At 42.1% G+C, this 25,835-nt stretch overlaps 1 protein-coding gene across 1 annotated transcript in view; it reads left to right on the forward strand.

Annotated features, from left to right (window-relative positions):
- Psme3ip1 (proteasome activator subunit 3 interacting protein 1) overlaps window positions 1-20,749 on the forward strand; it is a 28,545-nt gene extending 7,796 nt beyond the window's left edge. The window contains 8 exon segments of the mRNA XM_047528029.1: window positions 2,688-2,782; window positions 3,321-3,365; window positions 3,368-3,460; window positions 3,995-4,093; window positions 4,493-4,614; window positions 8,105-8,238; window positions 11,900-11,964; window positions 19,794-20,749. Coding sequence (XP_047383985.1) covers window positions 3,335-3,365; window positions 3,368-3,460; window positions 3,995-4,093; window positions 4,493-4,614; window positions 8,105-8,238; window positions 11,900-11,964; window positions 19,794-20,011 — 762 coding nt within the window. The 5' untranslated portion in view covers window positions 2,688-2,782; window positions 3,321-3,334 and the 3' untranslated portion in view covers window positions 20,012-20,749.
- The last annotated feature ends 5,086 nt before the right edge of the window (window positions 20,750-25,835 follow it).

The following is a 25,835-nucleotide window of genomic DNA, read 5'->3' on the forward strand; positions in this document are numbered from 1 at the left end:
CCAGCCCTTAATTTTCTTTACTTTGTAAGATTAAAGCAACTAGGGATGTTTGGCTCAGAAAAGAAACAAGTTAGGGGGAACATGGGAGTTGGCTTCAAACAACTGTCCTATTGTCATCTTGGAAAAGATCTGGCTCCTTTTGTCTGGTCCCAGTTTGAGCCTCTTTGTGGAGTTCATAGGGGAAAAGATTTCAGTTACTCTAAGGAAGAAGGTCAAGTCCGCTCAGAGAAGGGGTTGGCTGCCTGGGGACAGAGTGCAGGGTCTGTCCATCTTGAGGTTTTGAATCATGAGTTAGGTGCCCATCTTCTAGGTGTATATGGTGGATTCAGATGCCTGGTGGAGTTATAAGGACCTGTCTTTTCTGAATTATTTACCAGAAATAGGGGTGAGGGGGAAAAAAACAGCTAATACGGGGTAAAAAGAGCGACAGCAAACAGGATAAGAAAGGGGAACTCGAAGGTCCACATGCCCCTCCCACTTGTTAGTGTCGGACAGTTTGCATTTCCTCTACCAGAAATATTTAATAGATTGTTGAGTTGTTCAAAGGAGGTAGTTCTGCAGAACTTGAGGAGTTTGGGGCGTGGGCGCAGAGACCAAACAGTTCTGCTTTTTTAATGAGCTTGGGTTGCAACGCGGTGATGGTGATGGTGAGAGGTGTCCAGTTTGTGGGACTCACTGGGGACAGCAGCTTCTGACAGCTGGTTTAGGGCTTTGGTAGTCATTTTCACAATTCTCTTTCATTGGTAAGTTGTACTAAACCTCAAATAGTAGCTTTCGGGCTGAGACAATTACCGTTTCTCTTGTTCTGAATGTTAGAGTATGTTTTCTCTACTTCCATTTCTAACTTTATTAAATAAAAATGTTGCATGAACTTTCTCAGCACCAGAATTTGATGTAGGAAGAAAAGTTGAAATTGACATATCCTTGTTTTTGTTTTTTTTTTTTTAAATTTGTCCTGGGGAAGAAAAAAAATAACAGAATGAATCAAAAACTATTACCCTAGGTAAATATATGATTACAAAAACGGTATGCCTCTACTTCATGTACAGAGAAACAAGATGTATCCCATTTGTTTACAATAAAAATGAATTGAAAAAATTTGTCCTAATTAATTATACATGACAGTAGAATGCATTTTGATACATCATTCATAAATGGAGTAAAACTTCTCATTCTTCATGATAAAGAGTTACGCAGGTCATGTAATCATCATATGCACTTAGGGTAATAATGTCCAATTCATTCCACTGTCATTACTACCCCTAAGCCCCCTCCCCTCCCTTCACTTCCCTCTTTCTAGTTCAAAATACCTCTATCCTCCCCCCCATTGTGAATTAGCATCTGCATATCAGAGAAAACATTCAGCCTTTGTTTCTTTGGGATTGGGTTATTTCCCTTAGCGTAATATTCTCCAGCTCCATCCATTTATCAGTGAATGCCATTTCATTCTTTAAGAAGACATACCCTTGCTTTCAACCAATACTTGGTGGTTTTGGGTGTGGAATATGGTGAAGTGAGTGAGTGGGTTAATTTTTTTTTTTTTTTTTTTTTTTTTTTTTGGTATGAGGGATTGAACCCAGGGTTCTTAACACTGAGTCACATCCCCAGCCCTTTAAAAAAAAAAAATTTTTTTTAAATTTGAGGCAGAGTCTCACTAAGTTGCTTAGGGCCTTGCTAAGTTGCTAAGGCTGGCTTTGAACTTGCAGTCCCCTCAGCTTTCCAAGCCACTGGGATTACAGGTGTGTGTCATTATGCCCAGCTAAGAGGAATTTTTGATGTCAGACCTGGATTTGATTCTTGGCTCCACCACTTACCATCTGTATTTCTTTAGACAAGTGATATAACTTCTCTAACTTTTTTTTCATTTGTTAAGTGATAATATTTTTTATGGGATCAATATGTATACGAATATAATACACAAAGGATGTAGAATGTTGTATGAACTTAGTATATACTATTTATTTGATTTTTTTTTTTTTTTTTTTTTTTTTTTTTTTTTTCACTACAGATCAGACCCAGGAACTTTTTAACCACTGAGCTATATTCCCAGCCCTTTTTATTTTTTATTTTGGGACAGGGTCTTTCTAAGTTGCTGAGGCTGGCCTTGAACTTGTGTCCTCCTGCCTCAGCCTCCTGAATAGGTGGGGTTATAGGCATGCTGATCACACTCGACTATCTGTTTTATTTTTGTGGAAGCAGACTTTATCACTTTTAGGAAACTTTATTATTATTCTAATTAGTAGTCATCTTTAAATGGACATTGGGTTGAATATGTGCCTTTTTGTTGTGGAGTAATGTGAATAATACCTAACACGTCTGAATATGGGGTTAATGCCACAGTTATTTGAAAGGAAGGAAACCAGCAAGGAAAAGCAGAAAGAGGTTTAGTTTAAAAGGAATAATATACATTGTTTTATCTTTATTTCCTTCTCCCCTCTTTGAAGAAAGGTCCAGGTAGAAGTAGTAGATAGATTGGAGATAGGGAATCTTCTGTATCAAGACATGCATAAGATGGTCAAGATAAGAGAAGGATTGAAGGTAGTATCCTAAGTGGTGCAGACAGAGTGTTTAAAGAGAACAAGGGTAAGAGGATTCAGCTTGATATTCTGGAAAGTGTATTGACTTGGAAGTTGGGAGACCTGGATTCTTCTTTCCTCACTCTCCATTCCTGGTTTGTGTGTCTCTAGGCCTATCACTTTCCTGCTGTACAGACTGGACTCCATCACTAAAGCTCTTTGAGTACCTGATATTCTCCGTCTGAATTTCTTGGAAGCAATTGCAGGTGAATCAGGATAGGGACATGTCCCTGAAACAGGGATTTCAAGAAGGAATAATGTCAAGTGTTAAGGAAATGGGAATCAAGGGGAGGGAGAAGAGGGGGTGACAAGGTCAAAATACTGGGGACTAATATGGAGCAAATTATGTGCTTTTATGAATATGTCAAAGTGAACCCCACTATTATATATAACTATAATTCACTAGTGAAAACATTTTTTAAATGTTACAGAAATAAAGGAGATGAGAGCTGGGGAAAGGGTGGGGTGCCCAGGAGGCCAATTTGTCTAGAATAGAGGGGCAGCAATATCTGCAGTGTGAGATTTACTGTGCAAAAACAGGTAATGAGGATTATTCCATATTCTGTCATTAACTCTGTAGATAACCTGATAAATAGGGAAAATGTAATTGTGTGCTTTCATCAATGACCCATAAATTAAACCATTTGAGGAAGAAAAAATTTTAATCTGTTACTGGATGAAACATCTAACTTGTTTCTCTTTGAAATTTTAATTGCAGTTTTCTCTCTCTTTCTCTTTTGTTAGACTGATCGTTCATTATGGATGGAGGGGATGATGGTAACCTTGTCATCAAAAGCGGTTTGTGTCTGAGGCAGAACTAGATGAACGGCGCAAAAGGAGGCAAGAAGAATGGGAGAAAGTTCGAAAACCTGAAGATCCAGAAGGTACATGGGCCTGTAGTTGGACATTTAATGTAGTGATCTTTAATCCTTGCAACACCTGCCAAATAGACTTTGATTGTCCTTGCTTAAGAGTCGAAGAACCAAGGCACAGAGGGTGAACGTGTAAGGTCTCGTGGCAGAACCAGGATGCTCACTCAACACCTTATCCTTTCCTCTCTACCACACTGCCTTTCAGGAGATTCTGATAGTCTGTTCCATCAACATAGGTGGATCCATAGTCTGAGCAGCTGACAATACTGCTGCTGTGGAGGATGTGGGCTGACCCCTCAGCCACCTAACAGTCCCTGGACATGGGTCTTATTGACACTGATAGTTAGCCTTTGAGAACTGCTGGGCCTTCTTCGAGATCCAGAGGGAAGCAGTAGATTTCGTGCTTTTTTTGGTGTTATCCTCACTCTCAGATCATGCAGAACTTGGCTTTATATTAAAAATTCTTCATGATTGCCAAATAGTTTGAAAAAATTCTAAAGTGCGTATCTCCCCCTTCCCCACTCCCTCTACTCATCTTTCTTTCAGAGTGTCCAGAGGAGGTTTATGACCCTCGATCTCTGTATGAAAGGCTACAGGAGCAGAAAGACAGGAAGCAGCAGGAGTATGAGGAGCAGTTCAAATTCAGTAAGCTTCAGAAAATACAGTCCAGTGGTGGACTTACAGGGTGTTCTTGATGCACTTTTACCTCATGTAACATTCTTATAATTAGCAATGGAATTGTCTTGGTTATCTCATCTCCAATGCTCATTTGGGGGAAGAGTCAGCCTTTTGCCTTCTAGGCCACATTGAACATTTTTGTGTAGAGCTCAAGATACCAACTTTAATACTATACTAATATCTAGTAATGTGAGGAATGCCTTGATTTTATGCCACATCACCTATCCAAAAGCCATAGCATTAACAGCTCTTTCTCCTAATCCCCTGAAGAATCTGCTGTTTATTAAAAAAAGGAAAAGGAGAAATCTTATTTGACTATATTTTCCCTTTAGCTTACTCTGTGTTCTCTTTTAATTATTTCCTCAGAAAACATGGTAAGAGGCTTAGATGAAGATGAGACTAACTTCCTTGATGAGGTTTCTCGGCAGCAGGAACTAATAGAAAAGCAGAGAAGAGAAGAAGAACTGAAAGAACTAAAGGAATACAGAATATCCTTTGTACTTGGAGAGAAATCTGTACAGTGTCAGTATTCTCATAAATAAGAGTCTTCTACCTAGTGATCTTCAAAGTCTCTTTCAACTCTATGCCCCTTTCAGTGCCTTGAACTCCTGGGCCCCTGAATGACTGGCAGCGATCTGCAGAATCTGTCTTGATACAAGAGTCTGTTGTCATCAGAAGTCCACATTCTTTAGGATTGAGTGTAGGAATAAGTCCTAGAAGTAGGTAGCCGGGTATTCCTGCCCTGTGGAATGAGACTCTTGAGACGGATGGGCAATACAGTCAGCTTCATGCAGGGGAAAAATGAGCTTCTAAGATTAAAAAAAAATTTTTTTTGCAGTGCTGGGGATTGAACCCAGAGCCTCATGCAATCTAAGCATATGCTTGCTGCCTGGGATACACTCCAGCCCTCTGATACCATTTGTTTATAGTACTCATCACTATCTGAAACTTGTCATTTTTTTTTTTTTTTTCAAATTTTATTGTAAACAAATGGGATACATTGTCATTTGTTTTTACTGATTTGTTTTGCCTTTTTCCTACTGAAATGCAAAGTAAGCTCCATAATCACCAGGACTTAAGCTGGGTGCAGTGGCCCACACCTGTGATCCTAGTCATCTGGGAGGCTGAGGCAGGAGGATTGCAAGTTCGAGGCCAGGCTTGGCAACTTAGCAAGACCCTGTCTCAAAAAGTAAAAAGGAGGGCTGGGGATGTAGCTCAGTTAGTAGAGTGCTTGCCTTGCAAGCACAAGGCCCTGGGTTCAATCCCCAGCATCGCAAAAAAAAAAAATAAATAAAAAGGGACTGGGAATGTAGCTCAGTAGTAAGGCACCCTTCAGTCAGTCTCCAGTACCACAAAACCATTACCACTGCCAACAGCAACAATAGAAGGACTTGATCACTACTTTTCCCAGTGCCTGACATGTAGTAGATTCTCAGTGAACATGTGAATAAATTATGAGGACTCATAGATGTTAATGTGGCCACCCTAACTTTTTTCCTTCTGTGAGGAAGTTAATTTGAATATTTCAAAGTAATGTGTTAAATAACCTCACTACTGTGTTTAGATAGGCTTCACCTCTAAGAAAAGGGATGTGATAGTTGGTCTTTTCTTGCAGGAAGTGTGCAGTTAATTCCATTACGAGTTATGTGGGAGAAAATGTGTACAGATTCCCTGAGGTTATGTTTGGATATGAACTGGTAGCAAACGTCCTAGCTTCCCTTCTCAGTCTGTTAGTGACATTCAGGTGCAACTTGAGGATAGGAGTTGATGGAAAGTTACTCCTCTGTTCCAACTGTAGGATTGAGGTTGATTGTTCTGAACTTCCCCACCCCAACCCTGATGACCCCAAAATAATATAGTGTGTTGATACTTGTAGCAATGGGCAGACAGATGTGTTGCTTCAGACACCAAGCTTTTTCCTCCAAGGAAATACATTACTTAACGCTTCTTGTTTGAATTACATCTTGTCTTAGGTTGGCAATGAGTGTCTCCCAAGGGAGCATTCTGGAGAGTAGGGCTGTGTGTAATGCCCTTCAGTTTTCAACTAAAAGGAAAAAAAGAACAGAAACTTTACTGTCCTGGTAACATTGCAGTACAGCACTGAAGAGGCTTTGAGGGGTGTTGGATTTGACTGGAAACTTGGAAAGTTCTGACTGTAAAAAAACTGACGAAAAGCTGCCCTCCCTCATTGATGTATAATGCACTGACCCCATGAATACAAGTAGCCAGAGACGAATGGAAATAGGAATGGAAGAATTAGACATTAGTTTATTGAGGCTCTAAACTAGGAGCTGACTCTTGGCTTTGCTTCTTTTAGCATGATGCATTTTATAATATGATACTTCTGAATGCAAATAAACTATGTTTTGATCCAGGTAAACAATAGCACTTTAGTTGTTAAACTAGTAGTTAGCAATATTATGTATATCAAAAACTGTGCAGTTTTAAGAAATTCTTCATGTAAGGAATTGCTTGATATGTTTGAGGTATGTGTTTATTTTTAAAGCTTTTTGAGGGAAAAGGACTTAAAGAGGGAATATCTTGTGCTTTGACTGTGGAGCAAAAATAAGATTACCACCCTCTCCCTGCCAAACAAAGGGTGGAACTTTTATTCACTTTAAAAGAATAATGGTTAAATGTTGTTCTTTGTGTTTGGTATACATACATGTATGGTTTTGTTGTGTTCATTTTTCTATTTTTGTTCTAATTTTTCAATATTTAATATTGAGAGTTTTTCTTGAGAGTTTCTGTCCCTTGTTGGTGAAGTTACAGGTAAAAATTCATCAGGCTGGTGTTTTTTGAAATCCTCTTTTCTTTTGATTTTTTTCTGTAAAATTAACATTCAGCATTAACATTATGTTTTTATTATGACCTTAAAACATTAAATTGAATGAAACTGAATAGTAGTGAGCATTTTACACAATCCTAATCTAATACTACAAATATTGAAGGTAATTAACACTGTAGGAACAGTTAGTGCCTGAAGAATGATCAGAACGAGAATTTCCTCGTTTCTGGTACCCCAGTTTTCTCTATAGTTCAAAGACGCCAGGATAGGTAACCTAGATGTGTCCCCTACCTCTCTGCCCACCTCTTTGGGCTGCTGCTTAGATTCTTGGGCACTAGATGTCACTATTGTTCCAGTAAGTCACTACCACGTCTTGACTTGTACTGCGGCAGAATACTTCACTGTTGTTTAACATGTTGTGAGAAAGAGCATAAAATAAGAGGGAGGGAGACAAGGGGCTGGCAGAACAAGCAAAAGTGACAGATCTTGAGCATGCGAGGTTGACTTGAAACAGTGATGTGACAAATACTCTGCTTATGTGTTTATGATCAGCATTTTGGTTCTTGGGTTTGCACAGGGTTTCTCATTAAAATCACCTTAAGAGAATGTTAAAACAGACTCTTAGACCTCTGAGAGCCTCATCAGTAGACAGGGACAGAGGAGGAACTCATCGTTTTTAACGAGCTTTGAGAGGATTCTGAAGTTGCACCAGCAGAGTAGGATTAGTCTTCGTGATCCAGGATTGAGTGCCACTGATAGTTGTAAAGACATCTGCAAAATCCAATTTTACCCTTGATAGGGAGAAGCACATATTTTCAGGGAAACCACATTTTTTCCTGTTTGCTTCATATTCCTTAAGATCTTTGTTTTCTCCTCAAGCTTGTTTTGGTAATACTGAGTTTTCTGGCTATGCTTACATTTTCATTGAGAATCAGAGAAAAAAGATGCTTGCCTGCATTATTTTGGACTTGATATACTGCCTTCCTTTGAGGTTGTCTTCATTTCTGTTTTAATCAGCTGGATATGTCTGGCAGAATAAAGAGGTAAGGGGCTTTATTTTTTTTTGTAATAAGTAGGCCTAACATTATATGATATAGCCAAAGGGCCAGTGGGTTACATTTATTGTCCTTCTCTTGATTTACCATAGTCCTGTGGCTTTTGTTTAGTTTGACCCTTAACCTGTAACTCACAGTAATCTCAACAAGGTTGGAATTTCTGCAGAAAACAAGAAGGAAGTGGAGAAGAAACTGACTGTGAAACCCATAGAAACCAAGAACAAGTTCTCCCAGGCAAAACTGTTGGCAGGCGCTGTGAAGCATAAGAGGTCAGCCAGCACACACAGTGTAAATTTTCCCCCGGCTGTGTCATCTGAAGTGTCACTTGTGTGGGACCGGAGCAAAAGATGACTGGGCATAAGTCGTTGAGGGGTTCCTTCAATGTGCTCCCCTCTCTCCCCCCTTCCAGATGGTGTCTTCTAGCCTCTGACCCTTGTCTCTCTTATTATTTGTTCAACTAACAAACAGTAACTGCTCTTCTTGAGCACCTGGCCATACGTCAGGCGTCATGTTAAGTGCTTCCTGTGTGTGAGCTCCTTTATTCTCACCATTTTCTTTGAAGTACAGATTGTTGTAATCCCTGTTTTACAATGAGAAGACCGAGAATTTGGGAGGTTGGAGAACTTTTGTCCAAGGTCACACAGTAATAGGGAGGTTCAGTGTTTGAGCTGTATGTTTCTAGGCAAGTGAAGTAGCAAGTCCTGTGAAAGAACTGTGTCCTGGGTAATGAGAACCAACGAGGAAGGACACGATGCTGCCTGGTGGTGTGCAGGCTCACAGGCTCATCCAGGAAGGTAAGGAAGGCATGAGAAAGATGCTGATAGGTTAGGACACTAGGGCTTTGATAGGCAGATAAGGGGGAGAACATTCCAGGCAGAGGGAACAGCTGCTGCAAGGGCACTGAAAGAACAGAGCAGCTGTGACAGTTATGGATCTGACTGTGTCTTGGTTTGTTTGATGCTGCAGTCGTAGCACTACCTAGAGATTTTGATGGTTCTTTATCAAGTTTGCTCTTCCCTTTCCAAATCCTGAAATGGCACCGTATTGATTGAATCGGGTCATGTCAGTTTGACCAACCAGACCATGGGCAGAGTGATGTTTAGTTTAAATGCAGTCTATTAGGAAAATCAATATGGTATGTTGGCAACCAGCCACATATTTTGAGGGAGTATATTGATGGATTCTTGTGGTTTGGCGCATCATCCATCTGCCGCAGATGTTCCTAGGAGCATTGCCTACATGTAAAATGTTATCATGGTATAGCAGCTGAGGGGAGGGAATATTAGTATCCTGAAAAGGGCTAATAAGTTATAGATTATTCCTTACACGACTTCTCCACAAGAGCTCGTGTCTCTCGGGATTCAGACCTGGGTCAGTCTTCTTGGACTCTGCCAAGGAAAGACTGTCCAGATGGGCAGTTAGTTACCTCTTGGCCAGTGCTTTTGCTGGTACAGAATGGGTGTTGTAACTCTCCCTTACTTAGTCTTTAGATCACCTTTAGAAAGGGCTCTGTGACCTGCATAAAATCCCTCTTAGGTTTGAAAATACATTATTTAATGTTGTTTTGCAGAGCAAGGTGATGAGTTAACCTCTTGGGGCAGGAGTTCCTAATCTTCCCTGCTCTGGGTTATTAGAGTAACCTAAGAGTTTGTAAATAGTGTGTATTCCCAGACTTCCCCAATTCTGGTTCAGTAAGTTTGGAGTGAAGTGTGAGAATCTTAATTGTTAGAATTTCATGGATAATTCCAATGCCTGGTAAAAGTGTGGAAGCCATTAGTGTGTGTATGTAGTAAGCATAAAAACAAAATGAGACCCATTTCATATCTTCTCCAAAGAGATACTCTTTGCTTCAAGTTTATTTTATTTATTGCTATAAACAACTGTCAGATAACTAGCACTTTAATGTTTAGTCTTTCTTTCCAGTTAGAGGCTTCTAAAGTTAAAATTTTCCCTCAACTTTGATTGAATGCAAATTTTATATTTCCTTCTAAAATTTTTAAACTTTTCATTATGATTTCTTCTTTGACATAGGAATAATTTACAAATATTTAAAAATTTCCATACTGAGATAATTTAACTGTGCGTGCGTGTGTGTGTGTGTGTGTGTGTGTGTGTATGTTTGCAAGACTGGGGATCAAACCCAGAGCCCCATGCATGCTAGGCAAGCCCTCTGCCACTGAACTGTATGCCTAGCCTGTTTTAATAATGATTTCTTGATTTCCTTCGTAGTTCTGTCAAACACATATTTTTAAACTCTTTAGAGTAGTTGCATACATGTTCAAAATTGTTTTTTCTTCATGGTGAATCAAACCTTACTTCATTACAAAGTAAATTTTATCAGTGCTTTTGGGTAAGTCTATTTTTTTAATACTAATATTTGCTTTGGTACCTCTTTTTTTCATTCTTCTGCTTTTTTTGAGATACTGGGGATTGAACCCAGGGTTGCTCTGTCAGTGAGCTGCATCCTCAACCCTTTTGGTTTTTATTTTGAGACAGGGTCTTGCTGAGACTGACCTCAAGCTTATGGTCCTCTTGCTTCAGTCTCCCCAAGTACCTGGGTTTGCAGCCGTGCACCACCACACCTGGCTCCGTTCTTTTACTTTTAGTCGTTCTGAATATTGTTTGATTTTGGTTTGATTTTAAGTTTCTAGTTATGTCTCTGCTTTTATGTTATATTTTTTACATTTGTGGTATTGGGGATTTAACCCAGTGCCAGTGGTACCCGATCTACTACTAAGCTACATCTTCACTCCTTTTTGTTTTTTTAAGTTTGAGACAAGTTCTCACTAAATTGCTAAACCTGGTATTGAACTTGCCATACTCCTGTTTAAACCTCTGAAGTTTCTAAGACTACTAGCCACCACACTTAGGACCTGCTTTTTTAAAAATCTTTTTACTAGTAGATTTGGTTTATTTATATTTATTAATATATATATCGGGCTGGGGATGTAGCTCAGTTGGTAGAGTGCTTGCCTCGTAAGCATAAGGGCATAAGGCCCTGGGTTCAATCCCCAGCACTGCAAAAAAAAAAAAAAAAAAAAAAAATATATATATATATATATATATATATATATATATATATATATATATATGATTTCTACCATCTTAACATTGTCTTTTCATTTAAAATACTTCTCCTTACATTTTTGTTCTGGAAAATCATGACTGAGAATCTTAAAATTGCAATCATTATTTTTTTCTTTCTACTAGTTTGGTTTTATTTACTATAATAGAAATAAGCTTGAAATTTACCAGGCATACTTAGCAAAACCTAAAGTAAATAGCTATCTCACTTCTCTGCAAAAATATGTGGATCTTAGACTCTGTGGTTAGTCCCCCTCTTCCTACTTTATGTGTCTGGGTCTTCAGTATGGTTGTGTTTAATGCCACAATTTAGATGTCTTTTAAAAAATTTTTTAAATAGATAACACTTGTTTAGACTCATATTTGTATTTACCACCTTCTTTTTTATCTCCTCTTCCTTCTAGGATTAAAGCCTTCCTTTTGTGATAATTTTTTTCTTTGTTAAGAAGTACACTCTAGTCATTCTTTTAGGGACAGTCTTTTGAGTGATTCTCAGAACATCTAGCATGTTATAGAAGATATTTTCTTTAATCTTTACTAACTTAAGTAAGTTTTTGTCATTTGTGAACATGTTCAAATTCCAAGCTGAATGATAAAGATAACAAAAAAAGTTAAAAGTTTATATACTTCACCTCTTGGATTTATCAGGAGTTTAAGTTGTCTTTTATAATGAGTTTTATAATTGGAAGGAGATTAAGAACCTAAAATGAAGGCTTTTCATTTCAGATCATCCCAGCTCCTTGGGGCTGCCTAAGATCCATATAAATGGTTTCTGGAGCTCCTGATTTCCTAAGCTCTGATCCCCACGATTGGGCATAGCTCAAATCTCCATGTTTTTTGTTACAGCTCAGAGAGTGGCAACAGTGTGAAAAGACTGAAACCAGACCCTGACCCAGATGACAAGAATCAAGGTGGGTGGCAGCCTTCATTTTTTTCTTTCTCTCATAAAACATGTGAAGCACAGTCAAGGGCTGGAAGGCACTGCATCTGTAAATGAATACATGTCAGTCTCTTAAAATAAGCCTACCTAGATTTAATTCGCCAACTATTTATATCTGCCCTGCAGAAGTAGTATGTTGGAAACCTGTGGAACTGATAAATGACAGTTACACTCTCTGAGCAGTGCTTACAAAGCCCTGGTCAGATGACCTCTGTTCACAAAAGGTTTTTCTCTGTTTCCCTCAAATGTCAAGTTTCTTGATTTCACCTGGCTTGCTACCAGTGGGAGGTAGAACGCTTGGCTCCTGCTGATTGTTAGATTGGATTGAACCTAGATACTTAATATAGTTTCCAGAAGTATACTTTCTTTGGGTGATTACTTTTATGCAGTGAAATTTGCTTCTGTATTCAGTGGCACAGAGTTGTAGTTGAGGGGGATGTTTCTGGGGACTGGATTTGGAATGAGAAATTTAAGTCTGTTTCAGTTTCACCTGACTCCCTATGGTATTGAGATTCTGAACATCTATAAAACGGGACTTACATTTATTTCTTTTTCAGAAAAATAATGAATGCTTTTAAAAATGTTCCTGTAGAGTACCAGTAATAGTGGGTTGTTGCTGTTACTACGCTTTTGCTCTAGAACCTACTTTTAAAAAGACCTTTAATGACTGGGTGTGGTGGTGCACACCTGTAATTCCAGTGGTTTTGGAGGCTGAGGCAGGAGGATCACAAGTTCAAAGCCAGCCTCAGCAACTTGATGAGGCCCTACCTAACTTAGTGAGACCCTGTCTCAAAATTGAAAATAAAAGGGCTGGGGAGATAGCTCAGTCGGTAGAGTGCTTGCCTTGTAAGCACAAGGCCCTGGGTTCGATCCCCAGCACCCAAAAAAAAAAAAAAAAAAAAAAAAATTGAAAATAAAAAAAGGGAGTGCTGAGGATGTGGCTCAGTAGTTGAATGCCCTTGGGTTCAATCCCTGGCACCAAAAAAAAGAACTTTAACGTGGGGACTCCCTTTTATCATATTCCCTTCTGTTCAGCTCTCCTTTCCACAGGGAAACAGTATTATATATTTCTTATATATCCATCCCAAGCTACTTATATAGAAGCAATTATTAATATATTTAAAACACTATTATGATTTGACTCGATAGTATATTTATAATAACATATATAATGGTATATTGACCCCTATCACCTAGTTTCAACAATTTTTAAAAATTATTTTTGCAGTGTGGGGTTTGAAATCCTGGGCCTTGCCCATGCTAGACAATTGCTCTACCACTGAGCTTCTCCCCCATCCTCTAAGAGGTTTTAATATGTATCCAGTCTTCATTTATACCTCCCAACTCTAATATTTTGTGATAAGTCCTAGACATCATATCATTTCATTTACAGTTCTTCGATTATATTCTTCATTATTTATTTCTGAAAAGTAATTCTTCAGTATTCTTCATCAATATGAACATTTTCTTCAATATGTATTTCTGAAAAGTTGTTTCATTTTAATAAATTATAATACTATGAACATTTCACAGTGATTGCCATATATCATATATCCTTAGTATTCATTTTCCCCAATTACCTAAAAATTTTTTCTTGACAGTTTTAAAACATCATGATGCAAACAAGGACCAAATATCATAAACCTTTAGAAAATATTGAAATATAATTCGTATATGATGAAATTCACCCTTTCAAATAATACAATTCAGTGGTTTTTAATATGTTTATAAGGTTGTGCAACCATCACCCTCATCTAATTTCAAAACACTTTGAACACCCAAGAAACCCTATACCAAGAGCATTTACTCCCTGTACCCTCTTCCTCTTAATCACTGGCAGCCACTAGTCTACTTTTTATCTCAATAGATTTGGGGTCATTTCATAAAAATGGAATCCTGCAACCTGTAACCTTTTGTGTCTGGCTTCTTTTTAGTTAATATGATTTTTTTGAAGTTCATCCATGTTGTAGCATGAATGAGTTACTTTTTGCTAATGGCTGATAATATCCATTGCATAATACAACACATTTTGTCCATTTATTAGTTGAATGGTATTTGGGTTGTTTCCACTTTTTGGCTAATTTGAATCATGCCGCTGTGAATATTCATGTACAAGTTTTTGTGTAAAAAGCTTTTCAATTTCTTCGGTATATACCTACAAGTAGAATTGCTGGGTTATTGGTAATTTAGTGTTTACCTTTTAAGGAGCTGCTGAATTTACTTTTAAATTTAGACCAAAACAGCTGCACTATTTTTACATTGTACCAGTGGTGTGTGAGGATTCCAGTTTCTTCACATCCCTGCCAACGCTTGTTACTGGCCTTGCTGCGGGTGGAACCCAGGTCTTGTGTGTGCTGGTACTCTGGCACTGAGCTACATCCTCAGCCCTGTCTTCTTTTTTTTTTTTAAATCTATCCGTGTGAGTACCTCATGCAGATTCAACTTGCATTTCCCTAATGGCTAATGATGTTGAACACCACGTATTTGTTGGTCATTTTTGTATTTTCTTTGGAGAATTATCTAACCCAATTTTTAAATTGGGTTATTGGTTTTTTCATTGTTGAGTGGTGTGAATTTTCATGTATTCTGGTTACTTTATACCAGATACATGATTTGCATGAGTTTTATAGTTTTAGCTCTTACATCCAGTCTTTGATACCTTTTTTTTTTTTTTTTTTTGGTACTGGGAATTGAATCCAGAAGTCCTTTACCACTGAGCTACATTTCCAGTCCTTTTTACTTTTTAGAGACAGGATCTCACTAAGTTGCTGAGGCTGGCCTCAAACTTGCGAGGCCTCCTGCCTCAGCCTCCTGAGGTATTGGAATCACAGACATGCATCCTTGTGCCTGGCCAGTCTTTGATACCTTTAGAGTTAATTTTTGTACGTGGCGTGAAATAGGGATCCAGTTTCATTCTCTGGCGATATCTGTTTGTCCCAGCACCACTTGTTGAAAAGATTATCCTTCCTCCATGGCATTGTCAAGGCATCCTTGTTGAAAATCAGTTGATCATAAATGTATGGGTTTATTACTGTGTTCTCTTTTCTATTCCTTTAATCTTTATGACTGTCCTTATGTCATTGCCATAGAGTTTTGGTCACTCTTGTTTTTTTAGTAAGTTTTGAAATTGGGAAGTTCAGGATTATTTGGGCTATTCACGGTCCCTTCCATTTCTGTCTGAATTTTGGGATCAACTTGTCAGTGTCAGAAAAAGAGCTGAGATTTTGATAGAGTGTTGGAATCTGTAGAATAATTTGGAAATATTGCTATTTTATGACATCTTAACGGTAGACTAATATGTCCTTTAATTCAGATTTAATTGGTTGGTCCTGCCTTTAAAAATTTTTCTGTGGTTTCCTTTGTATTTTGTGTGTGTGTGTGTGTGTGTGCGTGCGTGTGCGTGTGTGTGTGTGTGTGTGTGTGAAGAAACTAGGTTCGTCCTATGGGGCTTCCCCTACTCTAGATTTTGCTAATTTTTGCCTCTGATGTTCTTTTATTCTGGGTGTTTCCTGTAAAATTGTAATTAGATCTACAAGCTTGGTCAATTCACATTGATTCTTTGGCAGGAATATATTATACATTGTTTTCATGCTTCCGATCATTATAGGTTTTATTTCACTTTACCTTACTCTTGTGTTTATTGTTTAATTCACTGCTTTATCTTGGGAATCATTGCATATCTGTACATAAAGAGCTTCATTACTTTTTAGTATTCTGTTATATTCTTATACCATAGAATATTTATCCCATTTTTTTATTGATAAATAATGTTTCCATTCTCCCTATTCTGTTTTAGTAATAACCCTATCATGCAGGATTTTTTTCACATGCATGAATATTTCAGATTGAATACTTAAAATGAATTGTTGGGTCAGAGAGACTATACACATTTGTATGTAGAGAAATAGTGTCAAATTGTCATTCAGAATACTCATCCCAGTTTACACTTTCATCTGCAATGTAGGAATTCCTGTTCACTGATATCTTTTTAATACACAGGAACTTACACAACTGCTTTAATAAGATAAATGTATATATATAGCTGGCCCTTGTACCCACAGGTTACACATCTATGGATTTAATTGATCATGGATTGAGAACAGTTGAAGGAAAAAAATTGGATCTGTACTGAAGCCGTACAGGTTTTTCTCCTTATTATTCCCCACAATAACAACTATGTGTGTAAGGTTCGCATTGTACTAGGTATTTTGAGTAATGGAGAGATGATTAAAGTATGTGGAAGTGTGCACATAGGTTATATGCAGAGGTGCCATTTTTGATAAGGGCAGGGGGGTCCTGAAACCAATCCCGAGAATACCAGGGTTACACATGTACTTGATGGTTATGTGTAATGCACGCACACAGTGGGAATTTTAAACGCATTTCAGCTAGTAAACTACTTGCCCTGTTGCTGTTGCTTATTTCCCTATTGGAATGAGTCAGTGGGATGGAAAACTGACTTCTTTGAACTCTCTTAGGTACTTTTTTTCAGAGCCATCTTTTTTGTCTTTCTAAATACCTTCTTTCAACCCCCACATCCTTGCAGCAGAAGTTAGGCAAGAAGTATCCTCCTTTGCTAGGAGTTAAGGCCCCCTGAGAGGAATGTCTCCTAAAACTTGCTTCAGAGTCTTGTCCTCAACAGGAGAAGGATTTGCCCTGTGGTCCCTTAAGAAATAACTGGAGCCTGGAGATAGATTGTTTCTCCACTGAAGACTCTGGACTTAGCCTGAGCAGAGCCAGTGAATGCACAAGTTGCCTCCATCTACTCCCAAGTCACGCATCTGCCCGAATCCCAAGAACATTCTCTGTTAGTAATTTTCTGTGTTAATTTGGTATGACAATGTGGTCCAGCAAATAGAGAAGTTGGCAGGAAACTTCACCAAATGGGTGAGATCAGAGGGCACCATTTTGTTCTCTTTGGACAGTTAGCTGCTTTTGGAATGAAATTTGTCAGAGTTGCAGTCTTTTTTCTTTCTTGAAACCTCCTAGATAATGAGAGGTTTTGGTTTTTTCACTTAAACTCTTGTGATCCCACAGTGGTCCAGATTCCTTGGTTGTATTTCCACAGCTGGCTTCCATTATTCCTTTAGGCCAGCTCTTGTCTTCCCTAGGTAATCTGAACTTGAGCCTTCTTTTCTCAGCCCCTTAAATTCAGTTCACACTTGATATAACAAAATACCTCACTAAATAGTGTTCACATAAATAAGTTTTCTAAGTAATTACTCAATACCCTTATTAGGTATATTTTTTTAAAACAATCAAATATTTCTGCCAGAATACTGGAAGTATCATTCTATATGTGATGTATGATAATAATAATGAATGTTTAAGTAATGAACGATGTGGCTTGGTGTCATGTCCCAATTTTTAAGAGCATCCAATTTCTACTCCCCCTACCCTACCCATCCCCAGACTCACCTCTTGCCGTGGAACTCTCCAGTTCTTTTCTGTTTCCTTGCATTCTCACACAGTAGGTGTTCTGGCCTGTTTTGTGCCAGACCTAGGCTGTATGTCCTGGGGAGGGAGTGGTGAAGAAAGAGCCCTTCCTTCCAGGAGTCACAGCGCGTGAGAACTCAAGACAAGCAGCCCCTCTTGTCATTTGGTCTGTACATTCTTATGCAGCTTTTTATCTTTACTATAAGGATGACCTTGAGGTTACAGTGATGAGTGGAACTTTATCTCCCTGATTTAAGTGGCCCAGGATACCCTTTGAATTTTTGCATTTGCCTTTTTAAAAAATTATTTGAATCAGTAATATATACACATAATAAAAAGCTTAAAAAGGATAAGAGTGTGGAGTGAAAAGTAGGTCTTCCCTGTTCCCCCAGTCATTGGTTTCTTTCCCCAGAGCAGCCACTGCTATGATATTTTATGTATTTTTTTCAGATATTATACATTTGCATGGGCATCTCTGTCCCCCGCCCTCCAAATTATAACTTTTACGCATTGTTCTTTCTCTGCCCTTTTCATTTTGCACAATCTCTTGGAAATCATTCAATTCTAGTACAGAGATGCTTTATTCTTGTCACTGTGGTGGTTTTTGCAGTGCTGCAGATGAATCCATGCCTCACTCTTCCACTGAGCTGCACCCTAGCCTGACATGTTTTTTTCTTTGCTGCTGAATAGAAGTCCATTAGTCAGTCACCTGTTAATGGACAGTTCACCCGTCTCCAGCCTTTTGCTACTGTGAGTGTTCTCTTATGAACATGATTTGAGTTTGAAGGCCATTGCCAAATTCCCTGTATTCCCTCAGCACCATTGAAGTTAGCTGCTCCTCACACATTATATATATTGTTTATCTTCCTATGTTTAAAATTCATCTGTTTCTTTTTTCTGTGAACTATTCATGTCTTCAACCTGCTTTTCTATTCAATTGCTGATTTTTTTTTTAACAGATCAGAAGAACTCTTTATACCTTGAAGACACTGGCTTTTGTGATATTTATTGCACATACTTGTGGCTGCCTGCTGTAGCCTTGCTGTTGCTGTCTCTGTAGTCGTTGTCAGCTCTCATTTTACTTTCTGACATCTCTGTGCTTTAACATTGCATGACTCTAGCAGCTTTTTTTCTCCCTTATTTTGGAGCATCCTATAAAAATGAGCAGATGCACTGAGCTCCTGAATTCTGTGCACTGGCCGTTTGATAGCTCTTTTGGCTTCTTGGGTGTTTTTCAGTGACCACTGGTTTCATATCCCTGGAACCAGTTATCCTTTTTTCTTTTTCTTGAGTCATCTATGTAAGTGAGATGTTGATGGATCTGAGGCAAAACCCAGAAGGTGCTTTGCTTGCCAGCACAGGGCAATGACAAATGAACTCCAGCTCTTGCTCTCCAGTGAGCTTTAGTACAGTATCTTTTGATTCGGGCTTTAATACTTTCTACTCTAAGTAATCTATAAGCTTGCCAGATCATTTGACTTCTTCCTCCATCAACAGGGCTGGTCCCTACATAGCGGGTTGGTCGAGTGATAAAGCAAGGCTGGAAACATCCAGAGGGAAGAAGGGATGGAGGAGAGTTCTTAACTCTTCTTCAGCCATCAAGTCCTACATTTCCTCCATTGAGACGTGCTGTCATTGGAGTGGCAAAGTAACTGCGGGCTTCCTGGGAAGGAAAGAACTCCAGATGCTTGGTGACATTGTGCTTGGTCTTAAACTGTATCCTGACTGGTTTCAGTTTTTTCTTTCCATAAAAGAGAAATGTGACGGCAAGGCAAAGTAAATCCGTTTCTAGATTGCTCCTCTCTCTCTTATCAGGGAAAAGTGACTTTTCTTGGTAAAGAATGTTATTCTGCAGGTGATGTGTGGCCTTCAGCGTGTGTCCGTGCTGGCCAGCACATTGATCATCTGTTAGTCTGCCTTCGTCCCCACTGTTGAGAGTGTGTGAAGCCGTTTATCTGCCCATGTCTATTTCTGCCCTAAGAGTGATCGAGGACTGAAACTAGACATGAGTCCCACCTGCTGCAAGGACAGGAATCAAACCACAGCAGACAGCACTGCAAGGTGTTCGTCCTCCGTCTCAGAGCTGGTGGGGAACAGGAGAGTGGAGTCAGCTGCTGGGGCTGCAGGGGCCTCGGCTCAAGGCCAGCGCTGCTGCTCTACCTGAGAAGTCACTTGGCCTCTTGGAGCTGCACTTCCTGATGGTTTCCTGTCTATAAGACAGGAAGACGAGTCCAGCCTGCATAGGCCCCTGGGTCTGTGTGGCTTCTGGGGCAGGCTCTGGCGCAGTGCCTGGCACCTGGTAGGGACCTCTCAGCTTTGGAAAAGAGTGATGAGTAACATGTTGTCCATCCTCTTTTTTTGCAGAGGCCCCATCCTGCGTGTCTCTTGGAAGCACCTCCCTGAGCGGCCCCTCCATCCACTGCCCTTCCGCCGCCGTCTGCATTGGCATCCTCCCAGGCTTGGGTGCCTACTCTGGGAGCAGCGACTCCGAGTCCAGCTCAGACAGCGAAGGCACCATCAATGCTACCGGGAAGATCGTCTCCTCCATCTTCCGAACCAACACTTTCCTTGAGGCGCCCTAGCTCCGGTCCCTCACCACAGGGAGCTCCTCCCCAGCGTGGTCAGTCCGTCCGTTCTGCCTCCAGGCATTACCTCCCTCAAAAAACTCCTTTGTCTCTTTCCTGTGCACACCGTGACAATTTTAACCTAATCTGAAAATGTGCCAGAATCCACTTGTGACCCAAACTGTTTGGTTTCTCCTTCCACTCCAGTGCAGATGACTTACCTGTCCTGCCTCTTCTGAAGTAGTGGGGCAGGGGCAGTCCCAGCAGAGGTTCCACTGACAGTGACCTGGGAGGATAGGCACCAGCTGGCTTACAGAGGTCTTATTGCTTTCTCAGTTTTTCTTTTCCTTTCCCAGTAGCACAAGGAAGCGAGAGCAGTTATTGGACAGGTGTTATTTAAAGCTTCCTATAGATGAATATGTTGTTCGGTTCTGCTACATTGTGGAGCATGCTGGGGAAGAGAGCTGACCCGGGATGAAACAGAGCACTTCCCTGGAACTAACCCATCCTTGATGTTGTGTGATGAAGTAAAGATTATAAACCATGTCTGCAGGGATATCAGTTCACACCCAGCCTTCACCGTGAAGTTCTTCCTTACTCTTGGCCGTTCCTCTCTGCTCCATCCCATCCGAGTCCTGTAGGAAGGGGCTGGTGATAAGAAAGCTTCCATCTTCTACTCAGACCTTTTCTCTGCCTGGCAAATTATTTTGTGTTTGTTTTTGAAATAAAGGATTTAGTTTAAGATTCTAAACTTCAGAGAAACATGTACAGGCCTTATTTAGTCATGGCCAGAAACCAGGCTGCTCGTAGGTTATATTAATGAGATGACTTATTTCTAGCAGCTTCTGGGGTCATAACGTTGCAAAGTAGTGGGACCCGCCTGCATATTATGACTGCACTCTACTCCACTGGGGCCCTTCTCTGTTTGATGCATTTATCATAGTTATGACTTTTCACTGTGGAAGCTATTTCTGGCCTAAAGGTGCTGCTCTAGAACTTTCCCTTTATTCTTTGCCCTGCTGCTCTTTTTGTTTCCGAACGGAGCAGCTCCCAGACCACAGCAGCCAAGAACAGAGGGACTGTGCCCCTCTTCATCTCGTGGCAGGAGAGGGGCTCATCTCTTTGGGAGGGAGGGAGAAGAGAAGGCAGGGAAGCCTTAAAAACATGCCGTGGGCTCCTCCACTTCAGGATTGTGAACCTGCACGGTTCTTCCTTCCCTTGGCTCCTGCCTTGGTTGTTTCAACGTCCCTGGGTGTGAGACAGTGAGACACGCAGAACATGTTGACACAGGGATGCCAGCAGGCAGAGGAGCTACTCAGTTTTAACGTGGGCAGAGGCCTCTGGGTCTCGCCCAACCCACTTCCTTTCCCCTTCCAGGGAAGCAGCACTCTGGCACCCATTGGCAGATGGTGGCTTCCCTCCGCCCGTAACTGACGCCTTGTGAATTCTGCCTCCTTTTCAGGACCTCTCGGTGCTAATTGTTCCTGACTGTCAGAACGGGCGCGTTAGCTCCTTCCTAACAAACAAGACACTTAGGTAAAACTGTGTAGGCAACTTCTGCCTTGGCTTCATTGTTCCTGTGATCGTGCTGCTGTTATTACTGCGTGTACCTGACGCATCCTCACATCGTTTCAGGAGGCAGGCCAAGGAATCACAGTCACTATCTTTATGTGGTTTGACTTCAGAGGCCATTGCTATACCTCATGGCCTCTGTTGATGTTGGGAGAAGTCCTCAAGGGTTGCGGAGATTGAAATTGTTCGTTAACTTCAAAGCCAGTAAACCTGTCAGAGAACAAGCTCTTCTGTCTGCATCTTGTGCTTCCAGCTCCCCTCTCTTGCATCTGGATTGTGCTGAGCAGTTGAGTCTTCAGACTGAGTTCTGCTTTTGGCGTCTCAGGAGAGGTGGAGGGCACTGTTGGGCATTTCATCATAGTCCGTGTGCCCTTGGGCGTAGCACCCCGAAACTGACACTTAGCTTCTGTATTAACCATCACTAGCAAGGCAGGGTCTGGGCTGACCAACCAGGAAAGCGCCCTGAGAAGCATACAGGGTGGACCTTGTGGATCCATCCTAAAGAAGAGAATAAACGGGACGGAGGGAGCACTGCTTTAAACCTCGAATATAGTGCTGTCAGCCTGGGTATTGGTGGGTTCTGCCTCTGAATTCAACCAACCACAGCTCAAAGTTCAAAAATGGAGTTATATCTGTACTAAACATGCACAGACTTTTATCATTTCCTAAATAGTAGAGGATGACTGTTTTTTTTTTGAGGGGGGGCTAGGAATTGAACTTGGGGCCTCACACATGCTAGACAAGTGCTTTACCACTGAGCCACATCCCCAGCCCAAGAGGGTGACTTTGTACATAGCATTTACATCGTATTAGGTGTTGTGAGTCACATGGCGATGGCTTGAGTGTCAGGAGGCTGTGCCATTTAGAAGGGGCTTGAGCATCTGTAGATTCTGGAATCTGAGGGGGGAAAAATCCTGAAATCCCACCAGCTGTGCTCCTGCCTTGATAATTGGGTTTTCATAACGAGGTAATGAGGTAAGAACAAAGCTCAGGACGGGTTTCTCTAATCCTGCTCAGTGTCCTGAGTGGCCCTGTTCTTAGAACTCTCGAGCCACGCAGGGAGAGAGCTAATAGGAGTGCTGTGACCAGCTCCATCTGGGGAGGACTATCCAGCTGTGTCACCCATGCCCTTCCTGTCACTTCCTGTCAGCCGGCTACCCTGTGGCCCTCTTACCCACGTGAGTGGGGAGGAGAGACATGAAATTCAAAACACCCATTTTTGGGTCCCAGGATCCAGCAGAGAGAAAACAGTCTGCTGAAATCCAGAGTGGGGCAGGGCTACTGTTTTTAGTATTCAACGCTGGGAATCAGGCACCACCACCGGGTGGTGACTTCGGCTAGTCCCATCCACTGCGTTTCTTTCACTCCCCAGCTCCTCAGTTCTTCCTTTCCCGCCCAGAGGACTTGAGACTAGGTGCTCCATGTGACATGTGGCTCACAGCGCCCAGTAAATGGTAGGCATCCTCATCAGTCCTACCGTGGGCCTCAGAGTGCATCAGTGTGACACGCGGGGTATCCATTGCGCTGGCATTTCTTCTCCCTTGCAGCCAGAACAGGGACATGAAGAGGGTCGGATTTGGTTGTCGGAGCTCCACCACCAGCTTCTGCTGTGCGCTTCCCTCTTGGCTAAATGTTAATTGCTCAGGCACACCCGGTTCCTTGGCGCGAGTGTCCTAGCCGTGGGTATGTGGCTCAGCTGTCATCTCAGGCCCCTCCAGAAAAACAAGGAGAGCTCGGGGGCAGTGCACAGCCGCTTGGACTTGGGGGTTTTCTCCATCCCTGGCTTGCCTGGCCTCGCTGCCTGCCAGGAAGGAATGCAAGTTCTGCTCAGGCAGGGGGAGGTTGGAATGTTGGCAACACTGTGGTCACATTCATGCCTTAGTGACACTGGCAAGGGCTGGCATTCTGCTCCCTTACCTGCCAGAGCAACAGTTTGAGGGGACAGGGAATCTCAGCAATAACTGGCAGCAAGTGGTCCCAGCATCAGATAGGCAGAAAAACCCAGGGAGGGGCGACACTTCACCTGAGCTTCATGTAGGCTGGTCCCTCCGTTTTAGGACTAATCCCCTCCATCATTGTCCTCTGCAGATTGCTCTCCTTCAGTACATACTGGGGGCCTCCTAGGTATGTGCCAGGCATTTTGAGGTGTTTACACTTTACTTTAGTGGATGTCAGTTTGTTTCATCCTGAAAAATGTTCTGTGAAGAGCCCTCTACATTTTTAGAGGAAACCACAATCCCTAGCTCTGTGACTTGCTGACTAGCACAGCTCAGCAACAGAACCGGAATATTCATTTGGGCCTTTAAGTCTGGCTTTTGTGCTTTCAGTGGAGGAGTTTCAAAGGTGGAGTCTTTCAGGTTAGGTTTCCATGTTCACCTGGAACAGCTGGGCATCGGTGTGGAAGAGTTAGCAGTAGCACCAAGGCCTGGATTTTTTTTTTTTTTGCACTGGGAATTGAATCAGGGGCACTTTATCACTGGCTACATCCCCAGGCCGTTCTATTTTTTATTTTGAGAAAGGGTCTTGCTAAGTTGCTGAGGCTGGCCTCAAACTTGTAATCCTCCTGCCTCAGCCTCCCAAGTTGCTGGGATTACAGGTGTGCACCATCATGCCCAGCAAGGCCTGGGTTTCAAAAACATTTCACCCTTGTTCGGGGTTTAGGCATACTTTTCCCTCTGAACTGAAGCCATCCAGGAGCATGGAGCTCTCTGACTTACCAGTGCAGCCTCAAGCAAAGAAGTGGGCAGACTGAGCAGAAGACCGAGTCTGCCCCGACCTGAGACCTAGAAGCAGATACCATGCCACACCTGGTCTGTAAGAGCATGTGCACTGGGCATGGACTGATGCAAGGTGGGAACTCTGTCTTACCAAAGCCCAGTAGACACAGTCTCCCCAATTTTGTGTGGGGAGTCATAAGTGAGGAGTAAGGAGTGTGACAAGTGGCCACCCCAATACATCCCCTGAGGGCTAAGCCAGGAATGTGGGCCTAGGACCAGGTTGCTCTCCCAGAGAGGCCTCTGGTCGCAGGGCTTAGATTCTCTGGGTGGGACAGTACAGACCTACCTGGATATGATGTCCACTAGCCTCATGGCCACCAAACCAGAGACTGAGTGATTACTCACGTGATGGTCGCAATCGACACCCTGTCTTGCAGCTGGCCGCACGGATGAACTAAAATGAACCAGATGTGCTAGTACTGATATTCCACTCACATTGCTGGCATGGAGCCAACACGCTGGGCCTGCCTGAAGGACTGTCCACAAACCAGGCCCCCAGGTGTTCCTGCAGTCATCTTGAGAAGCAAAGGTGTCCCTAAAGGATACTTCAGCAAAGTCCTGGTAGATCAGCAGGATCATTGGAAGCGCAGGGTGAAGGTGTCCCTCCCTCACCCCCACCAGATAAACTGGCTCTTAAACTTGCTGGGCATCTGCAGGTGGGAGCCTGCCTGGCACTGCCCAGTTCTGGCAGGCAGAATAACTGAGCTGGGAGAACAGGTGGGGATAGTGGGCTTCCCAGTTTCAGAGGAGCACAATGACAAGTTCATTAGCAGCTTGAGAGAGCTGGCAGAGCCCAGGGGCGACATCGATACAGGGAACAGCCTGGACCCAGAGTCGGTCAGACTTAGGCATTTTGGCTGTGCCTCCAGAGACCTGATGCACTTCTCCGTGTGCGTCTGCATCTCCGAAGTGGTCACAGGGGCTGTTGGAAGCATTCCGACGGCCAGGCAGGGTGGTACATAGCTAATCACAGTGAGTTGGGAGGCTGGGGCAGGAGGACTGATAGTTCAAGGCCAGCTTGGGGAAATTAGACCCCATCTCAAAATGAACTGGGATCTAGTCAGTGGTAAAGCACCCCTAAGTTCAATCCCCAGTACAAAAGGGGGGAAAAAGTGCCAGCAAAGCAGTTTACAGGAGCTGGGTGCATGGTGCTTAATAGAAAGGGAAGCCTTGTGTCAAAGGGACTGACTGGAACTCCAGTGGAGGCAGAAGAGAGGAGGGCCATTCCAGAGAGGGGTCTTCCAGCTGATTTCCTGAGGCTGGGCCTGAACCCAGGCACGGGGATGCAGAAACAGCAGGAGCAGCTGTTTTGGGGGACCTGAGGCCAAAGAGGCTCTCACACTGCAGACCACCCCGCCTGGGAGACAGGAGGAGTACAGGACAGAATGTGGGCCACAAGGAAGGAGGCGGGAAGGGTCATGGGTGCTGGCTGGGCTCAGGCAGGGCCTCCCCGCGAGGTGGTGGGCCTGCGTGCACATGTCAGGGTACATGCA

Source organism: Sciurus carolinensis, chromosome 16 (assembly GCF_902686445.1).
Source record: "Sciurus carolinensis chromosome 16, mSciCar1.2, whole genome shotgun sequence".
Lineage (NCBI taxonomy): Eukaryota > Metazoa > Chordata > Mammalia > Rodentia > Sciuridae > Sciurus > Sciurus carolinensis.